The sequence below is a fragment of the Canis lupus genome, chromosome 1 (assembly GCF_011100685.1).
Source record: "Canis lupus familiaris isolate Mischka breed German Shepherd chromosome 1, alternate assembly UU_Cfam_GSD_1.0, whole genome shotgun sequence".
NCBI classification, from domain to species: Eukaryota; Metazoa; Chordata; class Mammalia; order Carnivora; family Canidae; genus Canis; species Canis lupus.
This window is the reverse complement of record NC_049222.1, coordinates 103,282,547-103,297,922: the sequence shown is the minus strand read 5'-3', so window position 1 is coordinate 103,297,922 and position 15,376 is coordinate 103,282,547. Positions and strand designations below refer to the sequence as shown.

General features: G+C 57.3%; 2 protein-coding genes across 10 annotated transcripts in view; one reads left to right on the top strand and one right to left on the bottom strand.

Annotated features, from left to right (window-relative positions):
- The first annotated feature begins 2,838 nt into the window (after positions 1-2,838).
- Positions 2,839-13,673, top strand: EPS8L1 (EPS8 like 1). 7 transcript variants are annotated; one of them, XM_038527784.1, is made up of 20 exons: positions 2,875-2,975; positions 3,631-3,685; positions 5,140-5,180; positions 5,434-5,492; positions 6,077-6,238; positions 6,545-6,694; positions 7,208-7,290; positions 7,701-7,956; positions 8,297-8,423; positions 8,613-8,701; positions 8,802-8,876; positions 8,981-9,129; positions 9,628-9,769; positions 9,887-9,915; positions 11,849-11,969; positions 12,059-12,190; positions 12,370-12,478; positions 12,651-12,825; positions 13,139-13,271; positions 13,345-13,673. In XM_038527784.1, exons 2-20 carry the CDS (start codon positions 3,669-3,671, stop codon positions 13,429-13,431), a joined length of 2,136 nt encoding a protein of 711 aa, XP_038383712.1. In that variant the 5' UTR covers positions 2,875-2,975; positions 3,631-3,668; the 3' UTR covers positions 13,432-13,673. The 7 variants fall into 7 exon arrangements, with proteins under 7 accessions (XP_038383713.1, XP_038383715.1, XP_038383710.1 ...); XM_038527785.1 differs by having other exon boundaries at positions 2,839-3,095; positions 9,628-9,915; XM_038527782.1 differs by having other exon boundaries at positions 2,873-2,975; positions 9,628-9,915.
- The window catches only part of PPP1R12C (protein phosphatase 1 regulatory subunit 12C), a 25,572-nt gene continuing 21,191 nt past the window's right edge, over positions 10,996-15,376 (bottom strand). For all 3 annotated transcript variants that reach the window (XM_038527789.1, XM_038527790.1, XM_038527793.1), the window contains one exon: positions 10,996-11,295. In XM_038527789.1, the coding sequence (XP_038383717.1) occupies positions 11,143-11,295 (153 nt within the window). In that variant the 3' untranslated portion in view covers positions 10,996-11,142. The remainder of the gene's footprint in view (positions 11,296-15,376) is intronic.

Below are 15,376 nucleotides of genomic sequence, written 5' to 3'. Positions count from 1 at the left end.
ACACCAATCCCAGCACTGCCTGCCTCACAGAGAGTAAGGGGTCTGCTCCTCTCTGCAGACCCCAACCCAGGCAGGACCAAGCTCAGAAGGTACTTGTGGCACGGATGGGATAAGGACCCAGCGTGGCAGAAGTTGGACCCTCATGCCTCTCCCTACAGCTCCCTGGAGAACCACCTGGGATGTGCCCAGCAGTACATGGCCTGGCCAGCTGCCCCTCCCCTCCGAGGCTCAGGCAGTTATGTGGCCTGGAACACTCCTCCCTCTCCTTCAGGCCACCTCGGGCTGCCAAACTTGCTGGTCTGGTTCAGCTCCAGCTGCCCCTCCTCCTCCAGGAAGCCTGCCCTGACCTCAGCAGCCCCCCCTGGGCTTCTGCAGCACCCTTTGCATCCCCCATCACACCACACTATGTACGGAAGGAAAGCCCACCATCTCCACTGCTGTTGCTAACACTCAACCTAGCATCTCCTCATTGCCAGGAACTGTGCAGAGAGCTCTCCATAACGTCATTTAATCCTCCCAATGTTGTGATCCCATTTTACAGCTGGGGACTGGGGCACAGAAAGGTTCAGTGATTTGCCTAGGGTCACACTGCTAGAAAGGGGCACAGTCAGGAGGTAGCAGTGTAGGGAAGCTCCAAAGGATGTGCGGTCAGTCGTATGGCCTGGGTTCATCCATCCCCACCATGTATCAGCCAAGTGATTGTAGGCAAATTCCTTAACATGTACTTCTCCCCTTCCTCGTGTGTAAAGGGGGATAATGGAATCCGTTTCATAGGATGCTGTGAGGATTAGATGTGCGCACAGACAAGCAGCGTGTACTCAGAAGAAGGCAGAAGCACACCCACAGTAGGTATTGAGTAATGAGTATTATCAACACTGTTTAATGGCAGTCAGAACCTGAACCCACACCCACCTGGGCTCTCTGCCATCACACCACACCATATGATCGTCTCTCTTTCCCTCTACTCTTTCATCCCTGTCAGCCCAGGACAAAGGTGTGCTTTCTCTGGTTTCCAGCCTCCTTCGGCATAGACTATGGGGTTAACGTGTGGTGAACAAAACAATGGAGCATAATACATATGAATGCACCAAGGGCAAATATCATTCCAGCACTTACTGTAATGTGCAGCAGAGTGCAGGGCTGAACGCACAGATGTCTTTGTCTTTCGTGAAACTTACATTCTAGCAGGGGAGACATAAAATAATCAAAATGAACAGGTAATACAGTATGTTTAAAGGTGGTAAACGTTCTGAAGGATAATTAAGGAGCAGGGAGAGACTATGAGGAGCGGGAGGATAAGAGGAGGTGTGATTTTAAATAGAGCGGTCAGCCAGGCCTCTCAGAGAAGGAATCCAAGCAAAGGCCGGAAGGAGGTGAGGGAACAGTCCAGGAGGATGTCTGAGGGAATAAGCATTCCAGGCAGAGGGAATAGCAAGTGCAAAGACCCTGAGGCAGGATGGGCTTTGAGGAGCAGCAAGTAGGGGGTGCACTGAAATGGGGTGATGGAGGCAGAGAGGAGGTTAGAGTAGTGTCCCTTAAGGCCTTGCAGAGAAATGGGAAGCCCCTGAAGAAACGGAAGCAGGGAGCTGACCCAGGTTTGTTCGGCCTCCCTGCACTGAGAGGGAAGGAAGGGAGCAGGGGCCAGCTAGGAGGCTCTACAGGTTCAGGTATGAGCAGATGAGGCCAGGAAGCAGATGGAGATCATCGATAAAGCGAAAGGCTGAAAGGGGCATGTCCACCCCTCCTCTGGCTCTCTCAGGTCAAGGCCGAGCTTGGGGTCTGTGGGCTGTGCTCATCCACTCCCTCCCTGCAACCGTAACCTCAGGCAAATCTCTTCACCCCCATGGGGCTCAGTTTCTTCATCTGTCAAACAGAGACCCCCAACACTCACCTGGCTGGGTTTCGGGAAGAAATGGCATGTATAATGTGGTCAGCAAGGACCAGGGCACAGGGGAAGTTCTCGAAAGAAGATGCCAAGCCTGAGGAGCTCGTTAACATGTGAGAAGTGCTTGGAGCTGTGTGGGGCTCCATCATCAGAGGGGTTTACTGGGGGGAATTTCCAGAGGAAGAGGCAAGGGCAGGGGTAGAGGCAGGAACAACGGATGGGAGGTGTGCACAGGGAGGGACAGACCCTGGCCCCGGAGACAGAAAGGCAGGCCTGGGGGATCAAATCCTACCCTTTCCACATTGACCACTGCCTCTTAAACGGCAAACAGGTACAAGTCAAACCTCTGACCAGAGGTTTAAGTCCTTGGAAGAGGCATAAGTCCACTTGGAAGAGGGTATTTGATATAAACATCGGGGTGCAGGTGTCCCAGCGTTTCATTGCTTCTGTATCTTTGGGGTAAATCCCCAACAGTGCAATTGCTGGGTCGTAGGGCAGGTCTATTTTTAACTCTTTGAGAAAGGGAGACAGAACATGAAGACTCCTAACTCTGGGAAACGAACTAGGGGTGGTGGAAGGGGAGGGGGGGGTGGGGGTGAATGGGTGACGGGCACTGAGGGGGGCACTTGATGGGATGAGCACTGGGTGTTATTCTGTATGTTGGCAAATTGAACACTAATAAAAAATAAATTTATTATTAAAAAAAAAGAAATCAGAGTTGGGCAGCCCGGGTGGCTCAGCAGTTAAAAAAAAAAAAAAAAAAAAAGGAAGAGGGTATCTGAGGCAGAGCTGTCGGCGCTGAGAACAAGTGTGACATCAGATTACTTGTCCTTGAGCTGATGTTGTTATGACAGAGACAGTCACAGTTTGTGGCTCCCCCGCACCCCAGCCCGGATGTCTGTGCCAGCCCCGCCCAGGGCCACCGCTGCTGGGCTGTGCCAGGTGAGTGCTCAGGTATGCGGAGGCAGAGGCGGGGTGGCCTGGAGGGAGCAGGAAGGAGGGGCCGGCATTCCGCATTCTGGACTCAGGGGACAGCAGAGAGCTGGGCCTCTCCGTGCCACCGCCACCAGACAGAGCCTGACGGTGGCAGGTGAGGAAGGGGCTAGCCAGGAGGGGCTGGAGGTCCGGAGTCCCAAGGAGCAGGCGGCCAGGACTCTGGGGTCCAGACACCAGGAAGGCTGGCAGACATAAACCCTTGAGTCCTGAAGAGGTAAGGGCTGGGAGATTGGCCCCATACTGAGGTCACAGTGTCTGAGGAATTGGATGAATGACTCTCTGAGGGGACTTGGAGTCTTTGGGTCCAGAAGCTCTGAGCCTGAATTCCTGGGCCCTAGAGGAGATGAGGCTGGGACACAGGATCACTGGAGAGAGGAAGCAAAGTGGGGTACACATAGATTAGGGAGTCAAATGCATTGATCCCTGAGAGATTTGGGGGGGCAGCATACTAGGTGAGGGAAGAGGGGCTGGGGGGCCAGACTCCTGGGTCTGAGGGAGGAGGGGCTGGGGTCTGGACTCCTAGGTCTGAGGGAGGAGGGGCTAGGGGCCTGGACTCCACAGTCTGAGGGAGAAGGGGCTGGGGGTCTGGACTACTGGTCAGAGGGAGGAGGGGCTGGGGGCCTGGATTCCTAGGTCTGAGGGAGGAAAGGGCTGGGGTCTGGACTCCTGGTCAGAGGGAGGAGGAGCAGGGGCCAAAATCACAGATACCTCAGGCCAGGTCAGTCCCTCACCTCTTTGATGGTTTCCAGGGCACCTCCAGGTGGCAGGAGCTCCCATTCTCCACACCATGAGCACTAGCACCGGGTAAGTGTCCCTTGTCCCCTCCCCCCCCAGGCTGCCCTGTCACCTCTGCCAGCCTCGTCCCTGCACCCACAACTGACATTTACAGCAGCCCAGGTCTGGACACTGAGAAGGAAGCCTGAGCTGCTCCTTCCCTGCCGGTCTATGCTGGAGCTACTGCTCCAGTGCAAGACACCTGGGTCCAAACCCAGACACTAACACTCAGGGTGGTGTGACTCTAACCAACAACCTGAGCCTGAGCCCCTCCTCTGTGAAAGAGGGACAATAAAAAAAAAATAAAAAAAAAAAAGAGGGACAATATGAGAGCCTGACAGGTTAATGAAGGTACAAGGCTTATCTGACTCACAGCAGGTACTCCACTCACAGGAACTGCCACTGCGGCTGTTAGCGTGTTATTAAATATTGACTCTTTGCAGGCAAATCTGGGCTGCTTTATTTTTTTTAAGATTTATCAATCTCAGAGAGAAAAAGCAAGAGCACGGGGGAAAGAGGCAGAGGGAGAGAGTATTTTAAGCAGACTCCACACTGAGCCTGGAGCCCTATGTGGGGCTCGATCTCATGACCCTGAGATCATGACCTGAACCAAAACCAGGAGTCCTATGCTTAACCAGCTGCACCACCCAGGTGCCTCTGGGCTGTTTCTAATAAAGTTCAAGTCTCCTGGGGTGAGCAAGGAGAAGCCCAAACAGAGGCCCCTGTGAATAGCTGCATGTAAGTTCCCCAGCACAGCAGTAATCAAACTGTGTGGAGATCTGACTGGCAGGAGAAGGATGAGGAGCAGAGATTTGATTCAAAGTATTTCTTGTCCCTCATCCCTGATCCTACCTGAGCTCTGAATTTCCATCATTTCTGTGGAATTCTTGGAGAAGTTGACTTAGAAGGAGAGGCCAGGAGCAGGAGATGGAGAAGGATTTGGCTGGGAAGAGCCTGGCCCATGGGAGTAGGAGGGGGAGATAAGTCTCTGTCTACACCAAATACTAATGCTGTTGTAAAAAACCCCATTTACTGAGCACCTACTGTGTGCTACCCTTTGCATCGTAGCACTGACAGTTAAGTTATTGAGGCTGTGAACCCTCTCAACTCTCCATGAATCCACCAACAGCTCTACCAGATGGAGGCTATTGGATAATTAACCCCTATCTCAGAGAAAAGGAAACCAAGGCGGGAGATATTCAGTCTCCTCCCCAGGGTCTTATGGCAAGACAGTATTGACAGAGGATGCCAAGCCAGGTCTGTGGGCGGAGGGGCTCCCAATACTGGAACCACACACTCTACCACCACCCGGTACCAGAGTTACCTGTGTGAAAATCCAGCTCTGGACCGGCCCTCCTCTGCTCAGAACCCTCCATGGTTCCCCACTGCCCTTACGATGAAGTCTTTGCTGCTCTGCTTGGCACTCAAGATCCCCATGATCTCCCAATTCCCAAGGTCTCTTTCATTCTTTTTTCCTTATCCAGCCCAGAGGCTGCCCCCAAACCAAGTGCCAAGTCAATCTATGGTGAGTTTCAGAGCAAGAGAACTCCAGGCTGAAACTGGGTCTGAGGGAGGAGGGGGCTGAGGGCCTGCACCCCAGGGTCTGAGAGAGGAAGGGCTGGGGGCCTGGACTCTTGGGTCTGAGAGGGGAGGTCCCAGGACAAGGGGGAACCATGGTCCGGATTCCTAAGTCTGAGGGAGGAGGGGCTGGGGTCTGACTCCTGGGTCTGAGGCAGTAGGGGCTGAGTCTTCTGGATTATTCTCCTTCTCCCCCACAGAGCAGAGGAAACGTTATTCCACTGTGGTTATGGCAGATGTTTCGCAGTATCTAGTCAATGTGAGTTGGGGTCTGCGTGGCCACAGGGAGTCTTGTGGGAGGAAAGGCAGGCAGGCCTGGGAAGATGGAAGTGTTGAAAGCAGTTGGGTCTCCAAGCAGAAAGAAGCTAGGAAACTGAGTTTGGTCATATGCAAGATGGGTTTCTGCCTTTGCTCAGAAGTGGGTATTGAGTAGAAGTCAACTCCACTTGAATCCAAGTTTTCCTCCAGACCAGCTCTTGTGCTGGACAGTCAGGCCATGGGGACAATGTTACATATCCTCGTACGAGTACAGGTCAAAGGGTGCCAGGTGCTCTAATGGAGGCAGAGGTGCTTAGAAGGGACTAGATATAACCAATGCCTTCAAGGAGCCTCCAGTCGTGCTGGGAGGACAGGTCCCAGTGCTAGTCACTCCGATGAAAGCAAAACAAAGGAAACTCAGGGGCCCCATAGGTGGAGCAGGTGCCCCATAAGTGGAGCAGGTGATAAGGAAGGCTTTCCCAAGGAGGTGTGTTTAGTCTCGGGCTGGAAGGCTGATGCCAGGGGATGCTGAGCCCAGCTGACATTAATCTGGGACTCACTGCTTTCTCGGCACCGCCGTGCCAGCACCTGGTGACATTCTGCCTGGGTGAAGAGGATGGCGTGCACACTGTGGAGGATGCCTCCCGGAAGCTGGCCGTCATGGACAATCAGGGCCGCGTCTGGGCCCAAGAGATGCTGCTGCGCGTGTCTCCGGACCACGTCACGCTGCTTGACCCCATCTCCAAGGTGCCAGGGGACACGTGGGTGGAAAGCGCAGTTGGCCTGAGCGAGCAGGGGCATGGAGAGCTTGACCCTCCGGACGTCTAAGTGTGAATATTGGCCTCTGCATGTCCTTCCTTTGGGAACTTTGGCAAGAGATCTCCACCCCCATTTTGAGTATTATTAGTCTCCCCTATTAAACAGGGGTGTTATCCTTAACCCCCTAACCTCGCAGGGTTGCCTGTGCAGTGCCAGCGTACAAGCTGTCACTGCTGTCACCATTTTAGTACCACTGGTTCCAGGCCTCAGTTTACCCGCCATCCCACCCTGCAGGAGGAGTTGGAGTCGTACCCGCTGGGGGCCATCGTGCGCTGCGACGTGGTGATGCTGCCAGGCCGGAGCCGCTCGCTGCTGCTGCTCGTGTGCCAGGAGCCTGAGCGCACGCAGCCGGATGTGCACTTCTTCCAGGGCTTGCGTCTGGGGGTGAGCGGGCCTGGTCAGGGGAGCCACCGGGGACAGGGCTGAGACCCTGTGGGTTCCCGGAGCGAAGCTAGAGCTAGGCGGGGCCTCTGGGGATGGGGGCGGGGCCTGGGGCAGAGGCGGGTCTGGTCACCGGAGGAGGCGGGGCCTGGAGAGAAGTTCGGGAAGGGAAAGGGGTTTTGAGGTCAGGACTGACCTGGTGGAGGGCGAGACTAAGGTCCCGGGCGGGACGTAACAGCACATGGGGCAGAGGGTCTGGGAGCAGCCACAACCAGAGGCGAGTATGGTCTAGGGGCAAGGCCACATCAGGACCCGGCCTCTGGGCATGGTCGAGGCCCAGGGCAGGGGCAGAAGTAGGGTGAGGGTGTGAGTTCAGAGAGTGGCGGTGCATGGGCACCGTGAGCCTGAGCGCTGGCTGGAGGGGTTCTGGCGCCCAGCCCAGAAATCGATCCTTGGGGGGACCGTGGCCAGAGGTAGGTGGGGAGTGGGGGCCTGGCCTGATGGCATGATTGGCAGGCGGAGCTGATCCGAGAAGACGTCCAGGGGGCTCTGCACGACTACCGGTCTGGCCGCGGGGAGCGCAGGCCCGCAGCGCTCAGGTAAGGGCGCTGGGCTGGAAGCAGGGGAGAAGAGAGGCTGGGTGGGGTGTCTGGGAGGCCAGCCTCCCCTCTCTGGGCCTCCGTCCCCTCTCCTTCGGACAGTGAGCTGATGCCCCTACCCTAGAACAGCACAAGTTTTGAAGCCCGCCAAACAGCCTGGTTCGAGTCCTGCCGTACCCCCAGACATCTGCACCCGATCTCCAAGACCACTTTTCCTAATTCTGGTCCTCGGTTTCTCCTCCTTCGGGCCTCAGTTTCCCTCTGGAGAGGTGTTCCCCTTCCCCATATCTCCGGTTTTTTCCTCCCCTGGGTCTGATTCCGCTGGGCCGCAGTGTCTCCGTTTTAAGACCGACTTTATCCCCTGCCCTGTCCCCCGTGGACTCAAGCTGTCTCCCTTTGTCCCACCACAGGGCCACGCAAGAGGAGTTGCAGCGCCACCCCTCACCGGCGGCCGAGACCCCTCCGCTGCAGCGCAGCCCTTCGGTCCGCGCCGTCATCAGCATAGGGGAGGCGGGCCGGGGGCGACCTCGGGCGGGGCCCATCCCCGAGGTGGAGGAGCCCCAGAGACCCGGGCAGGAAGGAACCTCAGGGAACGCCAACCCAGCCTCCCCGGACCTGGGCCCCCGGGGGCCGGACCTGGCCAGTCTGCAGGCGGAGCGGGACGTGGTGAGGGGGCGGGGCCAAGGCATGGAGGCGGGGCCGGCGGTGGGGAGTCCCAGCTTCAGGGGGTGGGGCCTGATGGGGTGTGGGAGTGTCAGACTTCTGGGGGTGTGGCTGGCGGTGACTGGAATATGAGGACCCGGCCCGCAGCAGAGGGAACGGCCTGGCCTGGGAGGATATCAGGGCCCTTGGCTGCGGGTTTTGGGGGTGATGCGGGGCCAGGACTCCACATCCCTGAGTCCCCCTGCTCTGACCCGTGCTCTGTCCTCCGGTTCTGTCCTCCGGCTCCGTCCCCCACACTGTCCCCCACACTGTCCCCCACGCTGTCCCTCGCCCTGACCCCCAGGACATCCTGAACCACGTGTTCGACGATGTGGAGAGTTTCGTCTCGAAGCTGCAGAAGTCAGCAGAGGCAGCCCGGGTGCTGGAGCACCGGGAGCGTGGCCGCAGGACCCGGCGCCGGGCAGCTGGGGGTGAGAGGCTCCCCAGGGGGATCCTGAACATCCAGTCCCTCCCAAATATCCTCGCTCTCCCTAGGGTCCCCCCACACACCCCCTTGCCAGCTCTGACTCCCCATCCCTGGGGACCTCACTGGGCCTCTGTCTGTCTGACTGGCGCTGTCTCTGTGTCCCCAACACTGCACCTGCGTCCCTTACCTGCAGAGGGTCTCCTGACCCTGCGGGCCAAGCCGCCCTCAGAGGCCGAGTACACTGACGTGCTTCAGAAAATCAAGTACGCCTTCAGCCTGCTGGTGAGAATGCGTGGGGTGCGGCCAGCGTGGGGCGGGGGCGTAGCAAGCCTGACCCGTCTTCCATGCACTCAGTAAGGCCAGCACCTCCCCGGCTCCACAGGCCAGACTGCGTGGAAACATCGCCAACCCTTCCTCCCCAGAGCTGCTGCATTTCCTGTTCGGACCTCTGCAATTGGTGAGCCACCCCTCCCTCAGCCCTCCGGTGGCCCCTGCAGTAGGAGGAATTGAGGTTTGACCTTGGGGGGCTTGATGGGGTGTCCACTCCTGCACCCCTGGCAGATTGTGGACACATCGGGCGGCCCCCGATTTGCAAGTGACGTGCAGCGGCCGCACCTGACGTCTGAGGCGGTGGCACTGCTGCGGGACAACCTCACCCCCCGTGAAAATGCCCTCTGGACCTCGCTGGGGGACTCATGGACCCGCCCGGGGTGAGGGGCTGGCAGGCAGGGAAGGGTAGCCACTGGGCTTAGCTAGAGGGTACAACCCCAAGCAATTGAAGAAGCTAGGGTGACTGCTAGGATGCCACTGGAGAGACGAGTAGACGGTGTGGAGGAGAGGTTTCAGACTGGAAAGAAAGGCTGGCCTTAGAAAAGGGGGTGCAGCCTAGGAAAAGACTGGCTGTGGATTGGGGAAGGGGGTGGAGATACGCTTGCAGGCTGCGAGCCTCCAGGGATATGAGCAGAGCCAGACTTAGCAGAAGGAGGCAGGATGGGTGTGGAAAAATCAGAGGTGATTCAGAGGCTGGACACAGCATTAGAGCAAAATCAGTATATTTACAAATATAGTTGATGTCAGGGTGGAACTTAGAGGGGCTTGGCAAAAAGCAGAGAGGCCAGAAGCACCTAGCCTAGGGGCTGGGGAAGTGAAGGTGGTACTGGGGCCTGGGGCAGACTGGCATCCCTGAGCCCTCGGCCCCTCGGCTGCAGACTGGAGCTGTCCCCCAAGGAGGGACCTCCATACAGCCCTGAGTTCTCCAGCGGCTGGGAGCCCCCTGCCACCGACCCACACGGCCGCGCCTGGGAGGACCCGGTAGAGAAACAGCTACAGCATGAGCGGCAACGCCAGCAGGTGAGGCTAGAGCTTCTCTTCCCCGGGAGGAACAAACTCCTCCCCCAGGTAACACAGTGGGGCTGGGACCAGGAAGTCTGGCCCTGCCTGAGCTGCTGCTGCTCTCATCTCCTGCAGCAAAGTGCCCCCCAGGTCGCTGTCAATGGGTGAGTGTCGGGGCCCCAGGTGGGACAGGTGGGGTCGAGGAGGGGATGCGTCCTGGGGGCTCCTGGCGCTGACTCCACTCCTTTTTTCTGTCTTTCCTTCTGGCTTCCCGGCTCTTCCCAGGTGGGTGAGGTGGTGACCAGTGAGGGCTGGGGGCTGGGAGAGGGGGGAGGGGGGAGGGGGGAGGGGGAAGGGGGCAGGACCCAGACTTGGGGGTCTGAGGGAGGAAGGGGCTGGGAGTGGGTAAAGTCTGAGAGGCTGGGAGAAGGCAGTTTGAGTTCCCATGGCCAGGAAAGCTCCCTGTGTGGGTCTTTAAGAGGACAGAGCCCCAGAAGTTAGAGGGAAGAGACTGGGGGCTTGGGCATTTAGGTTTTGAGGTAGAGCTCAAAACCACCTAGGTAACTCTAGGTGGTACTTTGGGGACTTACTGAGTTACCACCTAGGTAACTCTAGGTGGTACTTTGGGGACTTACTGAGCCTTCAAGAGCCAAGGGACAAGTTTCTGGGAAAGTTGGGAAGAGATAGTATTTCTGGGACCCTGAAAGAGGTAACGACTGGGGGCTGGACCCTTACTATCCCAAGGCTCTAAAGCAAACTATCTCAATTCCTGCTGAGTGTGATACTGATAGCCTTCAGAGATTAAAGGTTTGGGAAATGATGGCTTGAGACCTGGAATCCTGAGTTCATGACTCCAAAAAGCAATGGGGGCACTGACTCTTGGGATCCTGGGGAAGAAGGGGCATGGAAACACCAGGACACTAGGGTCCTTGAGCAAGTTGAGGGCAGATGTGAGGGAAGCTCCGTGGGGTAAGAGGAAAACAAAGCAGCCAAGCTAGAGGAACAGAAGGGGGGTCTGGGTGAGGGCCCCGGGAAGAGAGTCTCAGCAGGGACAGCATGCTGGGAGCTGCCAGCCCCACACAGGGGGCGCTGCGGCCCTGAAGAGCCCCCCTCTCCTTTGCACAGGTAGGCCTGATCCGGGCTGAGGTCCCTCTTATCAGGGGACCAGAGCCAAAATCTTGCTCCCCTTCCCTTCAGCTGCCTGGTCTTGCAGAACCCACCCTCCAAGCTTCTGATTCTTGGGCTTGACATCCCCAGCTTTTAACTTCCCTTCTCTGAGCCTCCAGTTCTTTGCAGAGACATTGAGAATAATAATAATCCCCTCTTGGAAGAGTTAGAAGTCTGAGGTTCTACAGGCGAGCAGTTAAGAGCTGCCATGGTAGAGCTCAGGTTCACATCCAGCGCCGGGCACCATAGACCAGATTACTCAGGACATGGTCTCTGGCGCCAGCCCGCCTGGGTCTCAGTCTGGCCATGCCTCTTTCTTGCTCTGTGAACTTTACGTCATCATGCCGTGTAATATCCCTGTTCTTCCACTTCCTCACCTGTAAAATAGAAAATAATAGATTCGGGAATGAATCAAGAAAGGACAGGAGTGGGGACGGGAGTCCAAACTCATGGTTATACCAAGGGTTGTGGCAAAAATCAGATTAGCCAATATGTGTAAGTCTTTGAATGGGGGCTGGCACCTACTACATGCTATATAAGGTAACTATACATTAACTGTTGTTTATGCTGTAACTATGGGTTTTCTAAGCCTGAGCCCAGTATACAGTAGATGCTCAATAAATAGCTGCCTCTGGCTATACGATCTGGAACAAGTGATTTTCTGTCTCTGAGCCTTATAAATGTTCTCATCTATAAGATGGAAGTGATGTTAGTACTCCTATCATGTGCTTAAAGCATGGTGCCAGGTACATAAGGAACAAAATGCATTCAAGTTGTTATTCTGATTTCATGTCTCTATTAACATTATTAACCTGGGCCCCCCTGCCTTGACCCCTGCTTTGCTCTAACTCCAGCTCACACCAGTACCCTACTGTCCAGAGCAGTGAGCCCGGCTGCCTCCTTATCCCCAACCCTCATTCTCCTCCACAGTCATCAACAGCCAGAGGCTGAGCCCCAGCAGGAGCCGGAGGGGAAGTGGGTACTGTGTAATTATGACTTCCAGGCCCGCAACAGCAGCGAGCTATCAGTCAAGCAGCGGGATGTGTTGGAGGTTAGAGGGGTGGAGGGCCAAGGGGCTACAGGGACCCAGCCCTAGCTGCAGACACAGGCTGTGAACCCTCCTCTCCCTCCCTCCCTCAGGTCCTGGATGACAGGCGCAAGTGGTGGAAGGTTCGAGACCAGCAAGGACAGGAAGGATATGTTCCCTATAATATCCTGACTCCCCACCCAGGGCTTCGGGGAAGCTGCAGCCAAAGCGCCTCCTGCAGCCTGGTGAGCCAGGACAGACTCCTGTCTTAGGGAAGGAGGGTGGTGAGAGTCAGGTGCCAAGGGCAAGGGCACTGACAGAGGGGGTAGGGGGGTGGGGGGCTCAGGAACTGACCTCTGGAAGGGGGAGGGGCAGGGACTCCATCCTCTCTCTAACCCGGGTGCTCCTCTGACTCCCCTACTAGGAGGATGACGCTCCTCCTCCCCCACCAGCAGCACCAGCCCCAGGACCGGGCTCCTCTCGGCCCCCCTGGGACAGTTGTGATATCCTCAACATGGACCCCAGAGAGAAGGGTGAGTGGTGGGGGCAGCCCCTTGAGGGAGCCGTCCTTGTCCAGTCAGGGGAACCAAGGCTCAAAGAGAGTAAATGGACTCCCCAGCCATCGTGAAGACGCTGGAGACGCTGGTGATCTGTTCGTCCTGAATCCGCGCTCCCTCCCGGTCCCTCCTCCCTCCGCCCCTGCAGAGAAATTCTCCCAGATGCTGTTTGTCAACGAGGAGCTGCAGGCGCGCTTAGCCCAGGGCCGCCCGGGCCCCAGCCGCGCAGCCCCGGGTCCCCGCGCCCCGGAGCCGCAGCTCAGCCCGCACTCGGACACCTCGGAGGTCCGCACCTGGCTGCAGGCCAAAGGATTCAGCTTGGGGTGCGTGCCGGCGGGCAGGGAGATGTGGATGTGGTCTGACTGGAACCTGGGGGACCCGGGCTGGCCTACAGAGAGGGTCTACCTGGTTGCAGTGCCTGGCACGTGTGTCCAGGCGGAGTCTTCGTGAGAAAGCAGGGCGCACACACCCCGCCTCCTCCCGTGGCGCACTGGGGGGCGGGGAGGGGGCGGGCGGGGGAGGGATTCCCGCGCCTTCCCCGGGAGCGCCAGAATGCGGCTCTGATTAGGCAGACGGTTAGGCAGCAGTGATGTAATTGGCTCGGGACCTGATGCGCCCCCACCCCACATCCCGCAGGACCGTGGAGGCGCTGGGCGTGCTGACTGGCGCGCAGCTTTTCTCGCTGCAGAAGGAGGAGCTGCGGGCGGTGAGCCCCGAGGAGGGGGCACGCGTGTACAGCCAGGTCACAGTGCAGCGAGCACTGCTGGAGGTGAGCCGGGCCTGGGCCTGGGAGGGCGCCCCGGGGCAGAGGCCAGACTTCTCATTTCCACCCGGCCCTCCAGGACAAAGAGAAAGTGTCAGAGTTGGAGGCGGTGATGGAGAAGCAAAAGAAGAAGGTGGAAGGTGACCTGGAAACAGAGGTTATTTGACCTCCCTGGCTACTTTGCTGGATGTTTCAAGGCAGCCTGTAGGAGAACGGACTCTGCGGACTGCTCCCGCCCACGGAAGTAGACCCCTCGCGAAGCTGCGGAAGTGTTCCGGCTCCGGTTTCCCCTGTCTCTGTAGAGTCTCCTGAGTGAGAGGACTGGCCGTGAGTGGGAGGAAGAGCCGCATGCGGGTGCCCTGTGCATTGTGATCCGCTGCCCAGTCTATAAACAGCTTCCTCAGTCTATACAGAGCCTCCTCTTAGCAGGCTTGTCAACTGCTGTCCCTTCTCTACTGGGCCACCAGGGAGCCCAGGAACCTGCCCCTCGCCCCGCTAGAGCCTCAGGAGGAAAAGGAGTCTATATGTCCCAACCTTTTTTGGTGTCTTTCCCTAAATCCTCCTCTCCTCCCCAGGGCCCCATCTCCAGCTTCCACCACCCTACCCCACCCCACCCCCCAGCCAGCAGTCTGTCTTCCAGTCCATTCCAGTCTCCTTCCCTGGCTCCCCACGGCCCCCAGAGCCCCAATCTCCTCCCCTCCCCCAACTCCATGCAAACCCCCCCAAACCCCCTCAACCACTGGGATTTTGATGTTTTCTGCTGGCTGGAACGGTGACTTTCTACCTGGCAAAGCCTACCCTCATCCCCTACCAGCTGCCAGGAGTCCAACCACAAAGAAGTAGCTGCCCCCTGAATGTGCCACAGGCTTCCTAGCCATTCCTCTCCTGCCAGGTGCCTGCCTAAAGGAAGTTTCCCAGCTAGAGAACAGCCAGCTCCTTTTCCCATTGTCCAGAGAGGGAGCGAGGCTGGTTCAGGACTGGTTTCTCTAGATCTTGCCCTCAGACTGGATGCCACCTGACCACAGGAAGAAGGCCCTTTTACTATCTATGTAAGCCACCCCATGATGCTCTCCACCATCAGATGAGATCAGCCCGCCATGGGCAGGCCGGAGTTCTGACTCAGCCCCCTGTGCCCCCTCATACCTCTCCTGCCTCCCCATGACCTCCTCATGACCCACCAATTAAAGTCTAGGCTCCAAGCTTGAAGGCAGGCCCAAGCCCTACTGCACCACAGTCCAGCCTGTCAGGACGTGCAGGCTACTGTCCCCTCCAATATTCCCAGAATCTCAGTCTCACCATTGCGAGCTGCCATCACTTCTTGCTGAGATGATGGCAGCTGGCCTCGCCCTTCCTGTCCTGCACTGTCCTCCCTGGACTGCTGTCAATGCAGCAGCCAAAGGGACCCGTTAAGACCCAGGACCCACCTCACCATTCAAGTCCTTACAGCTGGCTGTCACCTCTCCAGCCTCATCCCCGCTCTCTCTCTGGCCTCACAAGCTTCTCCCTGCGCCTCCACACTTCAGGTACCCCTCTGCCCTATGGACCTCATCCCTGCTATTCTTATCATCCAGAAAACTCTCCCCTTAAACACTTCCATGGCTCATTCCATGACACCTGCCAGTATCAGCCTGTGCCAGCTTCCCCAGCAGGGCTGACTCTGACCAGCCTGTACAGACTACACCCAGGGTCAGGCTCCCAGCTCCCGCTGCAGCGCCTCCTGCCGTTTCTCCACACCACCACCACCTGACACCTTTCATGGCAGCATGCCAAGGGCCTCTCCTCAAACATATCAGATCTTTACCATTCCCTTTACTACTTATCACCACCAGGTAGGGCGGGGCCTGAAAGGAGAACATGACCAGGAATGAAAGAATGCCCCATCCTCCTCCTCAGCCCCAGCCACCTGTTATTATGCTGGACTCAACCACTCCTACTATCACATTCCTATTTTTCCAGAAAAATCAAAAATTCTAAGGTTTTTAATATGCATTACCCCAAATTTTCAATGCTGCCAATTGGCTCAAAGTTGTTGCAAAAGCACTGATGTAAGACACCAGCTCCCAGCCTGACACAAACCCTGCCCTGCACTAGGCTACCTGGAGACCATGTCA

Bases quoted from the DNA above. Each gene is read 5' to 3' on its own strand.
- EPS8L1 (XM_038527785.1), top strand. The intron at 9,130-9,627 runs GTGAGGGGCTGG...CCTCGGCTGCAG, and splicing joins GACTCATGGACCCGCCCGGG to ACTGGAGCTGTCCCCCAAGG. The intron at 11,970-12,058 runs GTTAGAGGGGTG...TCCCTCCCTCAG, and splicing joins AGCAGCGGGATGTGTTGGAG to GTCCTGGATGACAGGCGCAA.